This window comes from Lycium ferocissimum, unplaced genomic scaffold, assembly GCF_029784015.1.
Source record: "Lycium ferocissimum isolate CSIRO_LF1 unplaced genomic scaffold, AGI_CSIRO_Lferr_CH_V1 ctg4107, whole genome shotgun sequence".
NCBI classification, from domain to species: Eukaryota; Viridiplantae; Streptophyta; class Magnoliopsida; order Solanales; family Solanaceae; genus Lycium; species Lycium ferocissimum.
Window position 1 is genome coordinate 56,169 of NW_026725570.1, and position 16,469 is coordinate 72,637.

At 33.9% G+C, this 16,469-nt stretch overlaps 3 protein-coding genes across 3 annotated transcripts; 1 reads left to right on the forward strand and 2 right to left on the reverse strand.

Moving 5' to 3' along the window:
• Positions 1-4,177: 4,177 nt before the first annotated feature.
• On the forward strand, positions 4,178-5,301 carry LOC132044280 (NDR1/HIN1-like protein 6). The gene has a single exon (XM_059434764.1). The coding sequence runs from the start codon at positions 4,340-4,342 to the stop codon at positions 5,123-5,125; it is 786 nt and encodes a 261-aa protein (XP_059290747.1). The 5' UTR covers positions 4,178-4,339; the 3' UTR covers positions 5,126-5,301.
• A 671-nt stretch (positions 5,302-5,972) lies between these two features.
• LOC132044279 (uncharacterized protein At1g65710-like) lies at positions 5,973-8,814 on the reverse strand. Its single transcript, XM_059434763.1, has 2 exons — positions 7,493-8,814; positions 5,973-7,045 (listed from the first exon to the last, which is right to left on the reverse strand). The coding sequence occupies exons 1-2, from the start codon at positions 8,594-8,596 to the stop codon at positions 6,149-6,151; spliced, it is 2,001 nt and encodes a 666-aa protein (XP_059290746.1). The 5' UTR covers positions 8,597-8,814; the 3' UTR covers positions 5,973-6,148.
• Positions 8,815-12,338: 3,524 nt separating this feature from the next.
• On the reverse strand, positions 12,339-15,729 carry LOC132044284 (uncharacterized). Its single transcript, XM_059434769.1, has 4 exons — positions 15,566-15,729; positions 15,254-15,329; positions 14,896-15,068; positions 12,339-12,652 (listed from the first exon to the last, which is right to left on the reverse strand). Exons 1-4 carry the CDS (start codon positions 15,676-15,678, stop codon positions 12,577-12,579), a joined length of 438 nt encoding a protein of 145 aa, XP_059290752.1. The 5' UTR covers positions 15,679-15,729; the 3' UTR covers positions 12,339-12,576.
• Between the last annotated feature and the right edge of the window lie 740 nt (positions 15,730-16,469).

Below are 16,469 nucleotides of genomic sequence, written 5' to 3' on the forward strand. Positions count from 1 at the left end.
TGGTTGGGCATGGGGCTTTCATAATGGAGGTTTCAGGTTCGAAACCCCCTACTTACGATAGCGTAGGAACACGATTGAATAAATAACCTAACTAAAGTAAAATTGGTTCATTAAAGGGGGGAAATCCTTACATTCATATCAAGTTCACCATAACTTTAAAACAAAGAGTTATCCGAACAAGAGTATTATGTGCTCTATATATCACAGCCCAACTCTGCTAAATTCTCTTGAATTATATTTAGATTGTATAAGAATGTTAATTTTTTTTTTATTTTTTATTTTTTTAATTATCCTTCTAATTTGCATACTTCTTATTCCTCGAAAAGAAATACCTTGAGTCCCATGAACCTAACGTAGAATAAGAATATGTCCAACATTATCCACTCCTCTAAATCTAATACTAATAGTATTTTTAAGTAAATCCAAGTATCCAACCAACAATTTTCTTTCGTATTTTCTCACTACTATGGGGTAATATTACATTCTCTCAGTAACACGTGTCTGAAACGAAAGAATGTCGAAGTGGTTAACCACAATGCGCAGTCAAAAAAATTGGATATAACTTAGTATATGAAGGTGGTAGCTTAGCATTGTGTCCACACTTATCAAAGTGCTACAAATCGGTATCCTAACATTTATTCCTAAAATGAGATGCCTGGTTAATTTTTTCTGATGAAAGGAGATATCTACTTAATGTTACACTGGGGATGGGGGATAAAGTAATTGAGCTAGTAAAATAAGATAAAACTCCAAACTAATATGTACAAAATCTGAAGAATTTCACTCTTGATGCCCGTTGAATAATTCTTGTTCTCTTCCAGATTTTAGTCCAGGTATAAAAAAAGGAAGGCAACTTGTTCAACCACCTAAACCACTAGAAAAAAGGAAAAGTAACAGACAACCTAAATAACGGTTAAATAAAAATAGCAATCCCTTTCAATTATTTGATTATTCATTGATGCAGTAGTAACTAGGTTGAACTAATCCTAACATTTGTGCTGATTCAATAAATACAAGAACCGATGGCTATTAGGTTTGTCACTAATAAATGGCTAGGGTCCAATATCAGCCGCTCTTTTGAACTTAAAGTCAAAGAGGATTTGGTATTCGCGGTCATCAAAAACCAGTAGTAAAAGAAAAATTGAATTGAAAGAGCTGAATTTTAGTTATCTGCAACAAGACAGTTTTAAAAAAGCGTTTTATGAACAAGAGATAGATTACACTTTGTTTGGATGGCCGTTACATATTGTTTCATAATGTATCGTATTATATCGTATTGTATTGTATGATATTGTACTGTATTGTTTTGATAAATACAACGTTTGGATTGATTGTATCGTTTTCCGTAGTTACATAATGTTAGACATCAACAATTTGAATGATAAACCTACAAGAAAAGTAGGGTACAGTGTAGAGCTATCATAAAAAGTTATGATAAAGGATAAAATATGACTATTAAATAATAAATAAAGACAAAATGAGAAAAAATAAATAAAGTAACGACATGTCATCAAATCGATCATTACATAAAATGAGACTTGTCATCGTTACGTAAGTCATAACGATGGATTTAATGGTACAATACGATAAAATTAAAATAACAATCAAAACAAACATTGTATTTAAACTAACAACACAAAACAATACAATAGGTAACAACCATCCAAACAAGCCCTAAAGACCTATTGGAGCAAATTGACGAAAACGAATATATGTAGCGTAACTCTCAATTTTTTGGTCATAAATATCATGGAACCTACTCCACCCTTCCGATTTCTTTTTTTCCTTAAGTTATAAGATAAAGACATGCTGCTGCGAACTGACGAAAATATAGTATCCATATCGTGAAGCATAAATCTTAAGTACCTTTCGGACGCAAGTATCACGGGGACCTACTCCACCCCTCTAATAGAGTTCTTTTTCTTTTCTTCCTTAAAGAATAGGCATGAATATGTCACACGTTTTTGGCTTTGGAAATGTGGTAACTTTCAAGAGCCCGTATGGCTTAGCTTATAAGTTGTTGATTTCAGTTTTTTTGAGTGTTTGGCTGGCCAGCTTATAAGCCATTTTGTGCTTAAAATAAGTCCAAAAAAATAATTGAGCCTATTTGGCTTAGCTTTAAAAAAGCAGCTTATAAGTTTAAAACGGCTTATAAGCAAAAACCCCAAGCTTTTTTTTTGGCTTATAAGCGGAAAAAGCTGTTTTTTTCAAGCCCATCCAAACAGGCTCACATACCCCTCCGTCTATTCTTACTTGTTCCTTGTTGTCTTGACATTTTCATAAGAAATTATTTAGAGGTTTGTTTAAGTTATCTTTATTAATTATATTTTGGAGATCTAAGTTTAACAACTAGTACTTTACGGGTATGTGATTACTTAATGATAAGATTAGAATTAGAAGAAAATAATAAATTTATCTTGATTTGTTAGAACGAACAAGTAAAACTAAAATTTATTTCCTATATAAGGGACGTATAGAAAGGCAGAGAGAGTGTTAGTTTAATGGAAGCTTCCAAAAACTTTTTTGTTGCTCAACTTCTTTCTTCTTGTTTTTCTTGGTACCTAAGACTTCTTCATATGACTATAAGTAGGCGTTTGGCCATAGATACCAAAAACAAATTCACGTTTTTTGAAATTTTTGAAGTTGGAGTTGGAGTTGTGTTTGACCATAGTTTTTGAAATTATAGTTTTTGGTGAAATGTAATTGTAAAAGTTGAAAAAAGTGAAAAAAAAAATTGAAAAACAAGTTTTTCTTGTTTTTGGTGCTCCGGAACTTGAAGTTGTATTCCAAATATTTATGGCCAAATGCCCAAAAGTAAAAAAAGTGAAAAAAAATTAAAAAAGTGAATAATTTTTATGGCCAAACGGCACCTAAGAATCACTGCTGAAGCAAAGGTGGAAGAAACATCTAAAAGAAGGTTTTCACTTTTCCCGTGGTAGCGTGTACGTGTAGCATGAAAGATTTTGTTTTTTAGGAATTTAAATTATACACGTTAATAATATCATTTTAGGTTAATTCACGCAAGTATCTTTTTTTTAGGTTATTATTTTGATTTTGTTCCTATTTGTAAATTTTATGTAAGTATAGCCCTTAAAAAATTACTTTTTCGATAACTTTATATTCAGGTCTAATGTATTCTTATATATTAATCAATTGTATTTCGTGAAATTGCAAAATCTAATTCTCGTTTGCACCAAAAAAAAGAAGAATATAAGCAGGATAAAAGAGAGATAAATGTATAAATACATCAACAGATTGGATCGTACATCACAACATGATCCAACATTTTGGTCATATTGGAATTGAAGCTAATTCAACCATCAACTATGATAAGACTCTAATTTTCAAACTCTTTAGACTTAAAAGATTAAAATTTTTGAAAAAAATATCACCTCCCAATAAATTCGGAAAACTGCTTACTTACCAAAACGAGTTTAATAATTCCACACAAACCAAACACTGACTTTGGATAACATTAACGCGTCACCTCTTTGTCCCATAAAAATGCACCCTCCTCAGTCCTTCCTCTTTTTTTTTTTTTTTTTTTATTTATTATTTTTTTTTTCTTTTTCCCACTAAGCAGTCAGCAAATATGTACTCATTAAAGCAATGTGTGTACTTTTACAATAGCAAATTCATAAGATGGGGACACATCAACCTCTCTTCATTAAAGTCAAAACAAGGAAGCTTCAACATATACATTATAGATCTCGACACATGAAACTAGTCCTATTTTATTTCCAAAATGCTGAAATAATAATTAAGCCCCTTGGTCTTCTATATTTTATAATCGAGGAGCACGATGGTATGGATAAGATCTCTTCACCTTTAATACGATTCAAACCTGAAAATGTAAAAACTTCCAAAGAAAGTGTTGCTTTTTTAGTGAATCCCGTGTTCAAAGACTAATTCAAAGTTGGAGTATGAAACCTAAATTGTTTAGGATTTAATTTCTTTAATTCATGTTTAAATAGGATTTGTAGTCAAAATAACATTAGAACAAGTTTTCCAAGTTCTAATTAAAATAGGTTTTGTACTATTATAAATAAGGTTATTGCTGGTACCTGTTTTCTAATGTGTAGATGATTAAGCAATTTATTCATGATATTGTAAGTGAATTATTTTTTAGGTAATTGCAGCCTTTTCTTGCGTGGGTCGAAAACATAGTGAATTTGGGATACCAAATACATAAAGAAAAAGGAAAAGTTCAAACCTCTTCCAAGATTCAAAATTTCTATATATATCAAAAATCTCAGTCAAGCCTAAGGAGAAAACCACATACTACACTCTTTCTTACATCCACTTGTTTTTGCTATTGCACCTAAACAATTTTTCTCCTATGGCAGATCATCAAAGAATCCATCCAGTACGTGAACCAGAACAAGAACCACCAGTACCAAAACCCACTGTTCCTTTAGTTCCAAAGGGTTCTTTCAGATCAGAAAAAGGTGACCCTGAGAAACAACAAGAAGAACAACAACCACCTTTGAGAAGAAGAACAATCCCATATTACCCTCCATTAAAACCACCTAAGAGAAGATGTTGTTCTTGCAAAAGATGTTTGTGTTGCACATGTTGTCTTTTATTCCTCCTCATCATAGTCATTGCTGCTTTAGCTGCTGCTTTTTACTTTGTCTTCCAGCCAAAAATACCAAACTACTCTGTTGACAGCATGAGAATCACACAGTTCAATTTCAACACTGACATGAGCTCATTATTTGCTACTTTCAATGTGAATATTACTGCAAGAAATCCCAACAAGAAAATAGGAATTTACTATGAAAGTGGTAGCCAGTTGAGTGTTTGGTACACAGGTGTTAAGCTTTGTGAAGGGTCATTGCCAATATTTTATCAGGGTCATCAGAATACTACTGAATTAAGCTTGGATTTATCAGGACAAACACAGAATCCTAGTGATTTGGTGCAGGCACTGCAGGTTGATCAACAGAAAGGAAGTATTCCATTGAATATCAAGGCAAAAGTTCCAGTGAAGCTTAAGATTGGGAAATTAAAGCTTATGAAATGGAAGTTTTTGGTTAAGTGTAGACTGGATGTGGATAGCTTATCTGCAAATAATGCTATCAGGATTAGGAATAGTGATTGCAAGTTTGGTTTTAGTCTTTAATTCATATTCCATTATAGTCCACCACTATTCTCTTGGATTTTTAAAATTTTTTTGTTGATTTTTTTTCTTTATAATTATTTTGTCTTCCTTTTCTTACAGATTTTTTTCAATATCTGTAGACACTGTTGTATCACACTATTTTGCATTGATATAAATAAATAATCTGTTTCCCCTTATCTTATTTTGGTCTTACTGGTTTGATGTTAAAAGAACAGAATTATCAGTATCGTCTTTTTCCCTTATATGAGCACCTATAGAGCATACTTTGCTCTGCTATGATTTACAATCACTTTCAGCTGCGTGCTATGAGTTATGACTTCTGTAGTCCAAAGATGTTCAATATTTTGATCTACTTTCCCTCAATCTGCCAACTTTCATGTATAAGTTCTTACTTCTTCAATCTTTTGCCTAGTTTACTAATAATTCTGCAGGTAGCTGTATTTTGGTTCCATGCCTGTGCAGTTAATAAGAGCAACTATGACATGGTTGCAATCTACATGGTTTAAGTATAAAAGTGAGACTAGATGAATAGTTGGATCCTCCTCCTGTCCAAAGAGAACAAATAGTTTATCAAGCTTGTTCAGATCCATTTATATGAAAGTGCTCAAGTTTACACTAGGTCCCATCAAGAATGATATGCAAATTGGAATTAACTTAATGGCCGTTCCAAAATCCAACTATTTGGTATAAATTGTCAAGAATGAGCCAAAGATATCAAAATTGTAATCTACATATCAGGTGCAGGGAAGTTGGTCATTTATAGAATAAAAGATATTCTCATATTTTTGCAGAGAATATAACTTTTTGTTCCCTGCATTAAAGTGAAACTCCAATTATAGCACTAGGGTTAGATGAATAACATTTGCTTCTAGTAAATCGTTTGTAGACAATGTTCAATGAAGTGAAAGGTTGCAAAGCGTACAATCTTCAACGAAAACAAAAGGCTGCAAAGCGTGCAACCACAACTAGAAAATCTATTCTAAGACAAACTCGCATACAATCCTAGCAAACTGTTCGATGTTTTTAAGTAGAAGCAGCCATAGAAATTGGGTGAAGACCACTTCCTCCAGTTCCAACTCTGCCACGGCCTATTCCTGTTTGCTGGTTGTCAGAAGAATCCCTCCTCTTCACATTCACTCGTCTTTTGCCTTCTTCCATGTCATGGCCAATCTCAGATACTGCATGCCTTTGAAAGCCTAGAGGACTCTTGTTATCATCTCTACTGTAGGAAGATTTTGAAGAAGTCCAACAGTCGGTTGAATCAGCCGAATTTGGTTCCCATGAGGAAGAGGAAAGCCAGTTTTGCTGCCCACCAACAACACTGTTGCTTCCTGAGGATTCTTGCTCTTCCATATCAGTTCCCCTTCTGAATGTTACATACTTCTGTATGCTTGGCTCCATTAAGTCATCACTCACAGTAACTTCAGACTCCACGAACGGTTCCTTATTCCCTAGCCTCTTCGAAGCATTATCATTCTGGTTAAATTTCTCAGTTGTGGGGTTTCTTCTCCTATCATCGGAGAAAGCACTGGAAAGATTGGAGCTGGTGGTTGAGTTAAGGTCAGCAACTGCATCAAGAATTGAGCAAGCCTTTGTTACACAAGCTGGTAGGGAATATGCAGGTGTGGTAGTATTGGTCTTTTGATGGAAGTTTTGGATGTCCTCAAGTAATAATGCAGTATATGATTGAGGAGGATTTGTGAGAGCTTCAGGATTGATGTCTAGGTCTCTAGATAGCCTTAGTGACCTGCTTCTCTGGGGTTTATTATGGTTTTCGGGTCCTGAAACAATCACATTCATTGCAACATTCTGCTGCTGCTCCTTGACTTTTCCATCCAAAGTCCCTTTGCTGCTGCCAAGTTTGTTCTCAGTTCCTTGCTGAACAACTTTGCCATTGCTCACAGTTTCCGCATTCACCTTCTGCATAGAGAGAAGCACATCAATATTGATACTATATCAGTTGATCAATCAAAATCCCAAACTAATTGGGTCGGTTATATGAAGCTTCTATATTCATCATTCAGCTCTAAAGAGGTATATTTCACGGCTCTAAAGAGGTCTATGTTAGGTAAATTAGTCATCTTTTAATTCAAATTAGGGTTCTTTAAATTTCACATTTATTCCTACATGGATATACAAGTTTCTAAAAAGCCTAAAATCAGTTTCCATTCTCTAATTTCACACTTATACCTACACCAGACGTACAAAACTATTACTCATATCAGACATATAATCAGTTCTTTTTCTAACACAAACCATTGCATCAAAGGTTGGCTAGCACAAGCAATTATCAGTCAGTCTATAGACAGGCTAACTAGAACATGATTTTTTTCAGAAAAATTCTACAAACTAATAAAAGGAGCCAACCTGAGAAGGGATGTTATTGTTTAAAACATTGGTGTCAATCTCACTGAGAGGATTTCTTCTGTAAGGAGATTGTTCTTGTTTCCTCGAATTGCTTCGACTCAGGGACATTGGCTGCTGTTGATTTTGGTCTCTCTCATTCAACACCTTTGCATTCACCCTTGCTGGTGACCGAGCACGCGGAGATGCAGCAGTTCTTGGACCTTCACCACCACCTGCATTATTTCTCTTCACTTGAATCCTCTTAACAGCAGCAGCAGAAATATTATCAGCTCCACCAGCATCAATACTCTTATCAGTAGCAGGTACAGATACCATCTTTCCTGGCCTAACAGAAGCCACATTAGCACCATTTAAGGTTGTAGTAATTGGTGATTCAGATCTTCTACCAGGAGATCTACTCACCCTTCTACCCCCTCCACTACTACTACCTCTTTCTCTGCTACTACCCGACCGTTGTTGTTGTGCCTGATCTCTCTCCCTACTCGGGGTTCTCCTTCGTCCTTGAGACGAAGAATTAGGGGTTCTAGGCTGGCGTTGACGTTGCCTATGCCTACGAACCCCATTATCATCCTCACAATCCACAACATTTTCTTGCAACCCCTCATTTCCATTCTCATTTTCAAAATCAAAACTCCTCTTTGAACCAGAATACTTTCTACTCCTTTGTGGATTCCCATCAGTAGATCCACTAAGTCCTGTCTTTCCAAGAGATGAACTCCTACTAAGCCTACCACATTGTATCAAAATAGCATCAACTTCTTCTTTAGTACAACTTGAAGTCCTAACAGGAGCTGATACAACAATACCAACATTCTCTTTGTTATTAGTAGTAGTACCATTTTTAGCAGACTCAACTGCTTCATTTGCCTTTTTAACAATACCCTTTTCTTCTTCAACCTTCCTATCAACTTCATGGCTTTTTCTGTGTTTGATAACAAAGATTTCCTTTTTCACATTTTCTACCTCTACCTCTTTCTTGGTGTCCACTTGGGTAGTGCTAGTTTTTGTGATTTCTTGATTTGTGTTTGAAACTACATCATTTGATGTAGAAGTAGATTTAGAAGAAGAACAAGAAGTGTTCTTCTTGCTCAAACAACTTCCCATTTCTTTTCCCAAGAATGGATTTTTATTTTTTTTTCAAAAATTACAGTGAGAAGAAGAACAAAGAAAGATTGAAGATTTTGTAACGGGCAGGTGAAGAGAAAAAGATAAGAGGAAAAGGGGAAAAGTGGTTCAAAGTTCAAGAAAACCACTCAATTAAAAATGGCAACTTTATGGGGTAATAGAAATAGATGCAGAACAGGCATTTCAAATTTTGACTGAGGCGGGGTAAGTGGGTTGGGGGTGGGGTTGCAGTCTGTCAAAAGAGCCGTTAAAAGGGCTCTTTAATATTTTTTTTCAAAATACAAAATAATTAATGTTGTCACGTACTCTGGGAATTTTATGTTGTTGAAGGAATAAATACAAAAAATGCTGTTTTGTAATGCTATTTTTATGAAGTAAGTTTGGGGAATGATGAGAATCTTGATCCAGTTTTTGGATTAAGGAATCCTTTAACGGTCGTTTGATTTTGATAAGTGGTCATGTGGGTCACACTAGTTTTCTGAAATTGAATTTTTCTGACTTAGTTGATGGATTTCACTAGGGACTAATTGAGTCATTACGGCAACAATTAAACTAACCTGCTATAATGGGACACAAAGTTAACGTAATGCAAAGGTATTATTCGAAATTACTCGATTTTACCATTTATTTAAGTTTTGGTTTGTTCATATTCTTGGTTTTAGCAAAACATCTCGTATTTGTAGTTTCTTTTAACGGAGTTTCATCATCATACAGGTGGACTCCATGTATTCAAATTTTTGAAGAAATCAAATTTATCCCTAAACTTCTAATTATAATTTAAAATTGCTCTCAGGTTCAAAGACAAAAATGAGACATCGAAAGTCTGGAAAATGACAAAGTTACTCAATTTTGAATGATACAGGGACAAATATGATCATTTTTCCAAAATTGAATAAGATTGATTACAAAAGAAAAAAGAAAAAAAAAAAAAAAAAAGGTAAGCGTGGTGGGTTATTCATAATTCTTTGGGTGGAACATGTTTTCAAGGGGGAAGAAAGAACTGCAGTAACCTTAATTATACTAAAATCCGGTTATTTGGTCTTTCATTATGCTTGTTTGAGTTTCCAGTAATAGAAATTGTAGCAAATAAATTATTCCGGACTTCTTTATACGAAACTCTATGAAAATGGTTTGATGAGTGGTCAAATTTGAAGATTCGTAGTTGAACAATTTTGCTGCTCTAGTTCCCTTAAATAAATAAGATTCTCACAAAGGCCTAAGATGGTATTTAAGAGAACGCACCCTTGCTTATTTTTTATTACTATATTTTTGCTTAGTTCAGAGATATGAGAGTTGATTTCAAGTTACAATGGCATATCATATTGCTAAGCATATTGGTTATATTTTTCCTATTCTAAGATCAGTTTGAAACTGAAGAAATTTGCCTATAGTTGATAATATTTCTCCTAGTGGCAGTCGTATTTCAGATTTGCAATTGGTTTCTTTACGTGCGTTTAAATGATTGAACATTATAAAATACATTAAAAGTAGGTATTCTTTTGGAACATCGTTCAAATTTTGTTACTTTTCCCGTTTTCCGTACCAATACATTTAGTAGGCGTTTGGCCATAGAAATTAAAAAAATGATTTTCTTTTTTTGGGAATTTTTGAATTTGAAGTTGGAGTTGGAGTTGGAGTTGTGTTTGGCCATAGTTTTTAAAAATAATATTTGGTTGTTGAAATGTATTTTTTCTAAAAAACATGAAATATGATTTATATTTCCCAATTTCTAAAAACTAGCAAAACCATCCAAAACAATTAATAAACATAATCAGTGCAAGAAATATAACAACTATACTCGAGATCAGCTTATGGAGTGCTCAAATAGGTTTCTTTCCATCAAAAGGCGCAGAATCGGGAGTGCTTTACCTACAGATACGTAAAATATAACATCTCTAAATATGGCTTTGTTAGAGGTTTTTAAGCACATGATGTTGAATTTTGTTGGAGTGGAGAGCAACTGAGCAACATAAGTTGCCTCTGACCAGTGAAAAAAGCTGTATAAACTTTTAAGATAAAAATTGAGCAACATAAAAACTTTTAGGGTAAAAATTAAAAACAGAAAAACAAAAGTAATGGTCCTAAACAAAAAATGGAAAAAGTGAAAAACAAGGTTCAATTTTCCAAATACAAGGTTCAATGGAAAAGGTGAAAAACAAAAGTAATGGTCAAATTCCAAATACAACTTTTTTATGGCCAAACACCATCAAGTAAAAAAAAATCGGGAAAAAAGTGAATAATTCTCGTGGCCAACCGGGTTAACATTTTCAATTTTGATATGCACAATAATATTTGAAATTAATTCTAGTTATATATCACGTACTGTTATTTTGTTCAATTTTCACAACCTTCAACAACTTAATTTCATTAAATATTCAATTTTTTTTTTTTACTGTTGTGTCACGTTTTTCTATAAGTAAAAATGTTTTTTCACAAATTCATCTTTTAACCATTGTTTTTAATGTATTTTCCACAACTCCAATACTTTTATCTTACACTAGTCAAGTTAATATCCCAAGAGTTGGTTACACAATAGCCAAATGGTGATTTTTGTGCCTATGATGCTCTTGAATTCCAATGTTAAGGGCTCAAAGCCTAGGAAGGAAGCTTTGAAAGGAAATAAGGCTCCCCTATTTTTGACTTTGGACTATTTTTTAAATAAACATAAGATATATACAAAGGTAACTAAAAGGAGAAAGTAAAGAAACAACCATCAAACAAAGCAAGAAATCTAAAATTTGGGTCTCTCTCTCTCTACAAGTAAGACACGACTGCCCTCCTGTCTCTTTTTTTCTTTTTGGATGTCTTATTAAAGTTGGAATTTCCTCGTCTCTTTTTTTCTTTTTGGATGTCTTATTAAAGTTGGAATTCCCTGTGTAAGTTTGGAAAATTAGAACGAACCAGATAACTAAATTGTTCAATCGACATTCTCCCCCCTCCCTCCACCCGGTTTAGCAATTTAACGGGGTTTATACGCTAGCATGTCCCCCAATGACTTTGTCCAGATCAAAGGCGAAGACTAGTATTTGAAGCTTATAAGTTAAGGATTTTAGTCCTTTTGAGTTTTTACGTTCTAAATTAATAATTTATACGTATTAAATGAATTTTTTTTCAAACAAATACACAATTTGAACGAAAATTACTGAATTGAGCTAAACCCACTTTCTACACTCTAGCTCCGCTCTACCAAAAACTTTTTTTGGAGCACAAGTTCATAAGAACAATTGATCTAAACATTAATACATTATATATTATGGCATGTTTTGAAATAAAGCTTCCCAATAAAAGGAAAAAGGAGGTGCCAAGAATAAAAGGAACTATCTTGTGCTAACTTCTCTGGTTTGTGTGTGTATATTATTTTACTAAATCAGCTTCTGGATAGAAGTAATCCAAGCATGCCATTTTTCATTTCTTGAACCATCCAATTTTGCTCTCAGGTAATTCAAAACATTTACATATACTCAACCTAAAAAGGAATCAAGCCCGTGAATCAAGCTTCAAAGAGCATGTTACATACATAAAATACCCTAATAAAATGTGTTCCCCCTAGGACAGTTTATATTTCTAAATGAGCTGGTCACATAACTCTTGAGACTGCCATATTTACTAAGATGCAACAAGACCTAGTTAAGAACTTAAGATCAAACAATTTCAACCATGAGGTACAAATCATCATAAATTCACTGTAACTAAAAGGGCACACACTAAAACAGTATGCAGATGAGGTCAACTTGATACAGAAAGTACCAATTCAATTCATATTATTGACAATTCCACAAGAAGGCAGCGAAAGGTACAACTTAAAAAGACTTACATCACATTAGAAGAGCTTGAAATTAGGAGCAACCAAAAAACAAAAGTCAACATCTAATGCAACAGGGAAAGACCTAAAAGACAGCCTTTACTGGAATGAAGGGAATTACAAGGAGGTTGCTCCATTTGAGATTATTATTCATGAATCATGACATAAGGAAATTAACTCCACAAGATATTGAGCAAACCATCAGTCCCATTATTGCCAAGAAGTTGTATTTCCTGCACAGAGGGAAAACAATAGTAATTAGTAGCATTCAGAACATCACACACCATTTCTTGAACGTCTCCATTATACCCCAACCCCACCCCACCCCCGATTAACCTGATAACTACTTATCTGCACCTGGTTCATACCAAACCAAGATATTTAACCTTAAGGGGTTGTCTGGTTCAAAACAAGGATATCACAGGATTATAGGATGTTATTGTTGCTGTAAAAAGCTAAATTTCTGTGTTTTCAAGTTACCCGAGATAGACTCTGTGGGATTTTGGATTCAACCAAGTTCATTGGCATTACGCTATAACAGTGAACATCCAAGATAGAATACCACATATTTTGGGTTATCCCCTCAGTAATATGAGTTCAGATTAGAGCAAAAGAGTTTACAATCACGATTTATGTGATACAAATCAAGAAGTGGTCCAAGAACCGCAAACCATAAACTGCTACGAATTCATATTCGAGTTATGAAAATTATCTCTTGGCCTGGGTACCAATATAGGATGAGTACAATCAAGTATTTAGTTTGGATAATAAAATTTGAGCGGGTAAATTTAGTTCCTGTATTGGTGAAAAAACTCACAGTTCAGAGAGGACCCGAGCTAATGTTTCTAAATTAAAGTGAAAGTTATATTCATTGGGCTTGCGTGGATGTAAATTGAACCTGGCTAAACATGTAGATTCAGAAATTATGATTCGGGATTGCTTGGAGGATACATGAAGTTGAACTTAAGCTTGCGATTCAAGGTAAGTGAAGGCTTACTCTTCCAATAGGAAATCTAGTATTACTTATGTACTCTATATGTTTGACAGAATGCCCTAGGAAGAATTCTTGTCATAGGTACTCAGTTTACTCCATCTTTATTCAGTATGACTTTATATTAAAGTATAACAACATTATATGTTTTATGTGTATCACAACTTGTTATGTTCCTGTATTTGTGATATTTATGTTATGTTCAGTTCAGCATTCAACAACAGTATTCATTTCATGCATTAATGTGATCACATTCAGTTTGAGAGAAGTGGCCAAACTCCATTCAGTTTGGGAGAAGTGGCCAAACTCCCCTTGCGTTAGTGCCATGAAGGTAGGGTTAGCTACCACACGCTCGCAGGTGCCAACTGTTTGTTGGGGAAATAGGCCGACACTTATCCCGTGCGTGTTGCCAGATCCTCACGCACATAGGGCCATTATGTGAAAAATACCTTTTTACCCAAAAAAGTTATTTCTATTTTAACATAACTTAGTTTTTCAGCTTCAGTTATCAGCTTACAACCTCAACCTCAACCTCAAGTATCAGCTTATGTTAGTTTTCAGACTTTATATGATTTACACACTTTCTTGTGAAACACGTTTTGTCCTTGTTTATTACGCTCTTATCCCAAAAAATCTAGATCCATCCTTTTAGGAGGTAGTCTGTGAGACTTATTGGGTACCCTGGAGATACTTAGCTTGTTTGGGCCTGCAACGTCATGTGGCAGATGTTGAGTATGCAGGTAACAAATCACATGGCTAGAGGCAGACGTTCTAGACTCAATTAGCAAGCTCTGTTGATTGATCCCAGTCTTTTATTTACTTTTAGCCATTTACATTATCCCGGGGAATGCCTCAAAGCTTTAAGTATTCATATATAAGTTAGAGGCTCATGACTTGATAGTGGGTTAGCTTTATAGACACTTTGAAATTATGTTCCTTATTTAGTTTGCTTGACAATGTTTAATCAAGACGTTGGTTTTATTTCTACTATCTAGTTCAGTTCAGACCTTCAATTAGTTAGTACAGGGATCACTCACTGGGTAATAAGAGTTGGGTATCAATCATGTCCGACCCTAGTTTGGTGACGTGACATAATACCTCCAAACAAAATTTATATCAGGATAACACACCCAATACCTTGAACCAACGGCCAGTATCAGTAAAATATTAACCATGAAAGTGATAAATGTATGTATGAAAGACACTTGACTTCCATTCATTGATCTCGTGTAAACAACGGGATAAATTTTAGCCCATCATCGTAACAAGATCATAAAATTCAATTATTGTTCTTAGTCTGGGCATTAGGCAAGAGCTAGTAAAAGACTCACTTCACTTGTCAAAGGTCAAAAGGTTCATGCACAAAGCACTGTTCTTTCTCACTTTGACATTTTTGCATACTCAAAATTGTTAGTGATATTCAATCTAAATGATAGTTGGTAATTGGAAAATTAAGAAAATCATTCAAGGAAGAGAGAGACTAACCCAAGAGTAAGACGATTTTGGGGATCACCAGTGGCATAGCCAGTGAAGTAGAAATAACGAGACACAATATAAACAGCTCCCAGAGATGCACAAATCAAAGGGTGCCTAATTCCTCCAACAATCATCAGCATGAAAAACATTGGCATCATTTCTAATGAATTCTGATGACCCCTCTGCAATTAACACACCAATAATTTCATATCATTTCCTAATCTATTACCAAACAACATCAAGAATATACATACACACACAAAAAACATTACCATTAACTATGTCATCACCTAAAAAAAGGAAGCCAATTTTACTTCTTTGTCAAAACAAAAAGCAAATACTAGTAGTAAAGAAATAGAGAGCAAACCTGAACACAGTTAAATTGCTTTGCATTCTTATTTTCAGCTTCAATAGCATACATTGTTGGATAAGAAACCTTGTACCTGTTAATATTTCCATTATTCATCAGTATCTCTAGTTTAAAATCACAAAAGGGGTTTGAGATAATTCTTTTAAAAAACCAATCTTTATCTCCAAATCTCAAAATAACATAAGGGGTTGGGGATAATTCTTTTAAAAATCGAATCTTTAGCTTTAAATCACAAATGGAGTTGGGTAGAATAAGGAAAAATCAAGAAATATGAAGAGATTTAGACAAATTGAAGTAAAAAAGACTTACTGTTTGCGGGCTTTGCCGACTTGAAAGGACATCCAGAAGTTGAGAAAACAGTAGAAAACAAGAACAAGAACTACATATCCATATTCTTTTGGGAGCAATTCAACTGCAGCCATGGCTTTTTTTCTGATTTGGGTTTTGAGAGTGGAGAGTTTTTGGTGAATGATACTTTGGTTTTGTGTTGAGGTTCGGGACCTTTGGGTTTATATATTGACTAGTTCAAGATCTCTCTAGATTGCAAAAAATAAGTATGTACTTAATTCTTGTCTTGTTTGCCAAGACTGCTCCAATGGATTTTGACTTTGCATATTTGTATCCCTACATTTATTTATTATAGGAGTAATAAAATACCTAGCCTGCACGGCTGCACCTTCCTTAATTCTTACACCCTTTTTCGTGAGATTGCAAAAGTTGAAAATGTGATAGGATGTAGTGGTCGACTTTAGGGCCTGTTTGGAAAGCCACCTGGTAATTGGAATTGGTGTAATTACACAGCCTAGTAATTACACAGTAATGTAATTACAATGATCTGTTTGTTTGTCATAACGTAATTACAGTGTAATTACAAGCGTGCTGTTTGGTTGCACAAGGGTAATTACATGATCAGTTTAATTTAAAAATAAAATTTAATTATAAAAAATTTAAAATTAATATTTAAAAAATATTGCCTTTATAAATGATATTAAATTAGTTATTTAATAACACATTGTTTTTTGAAAATATATTTGTAACTAATATTGTAAAAAATAATTGATATATATTTTTCAAATTAATATTTAATTTTAATTAATTATAAAACTTAAAAGAAGACTTTTTTTGTGAGAACGTCATGGATTGGATGTTTGACAAAAAAATAATATTAATAAATATAATGCCATAACATTATTCAAATGTTTGACATAAAAAA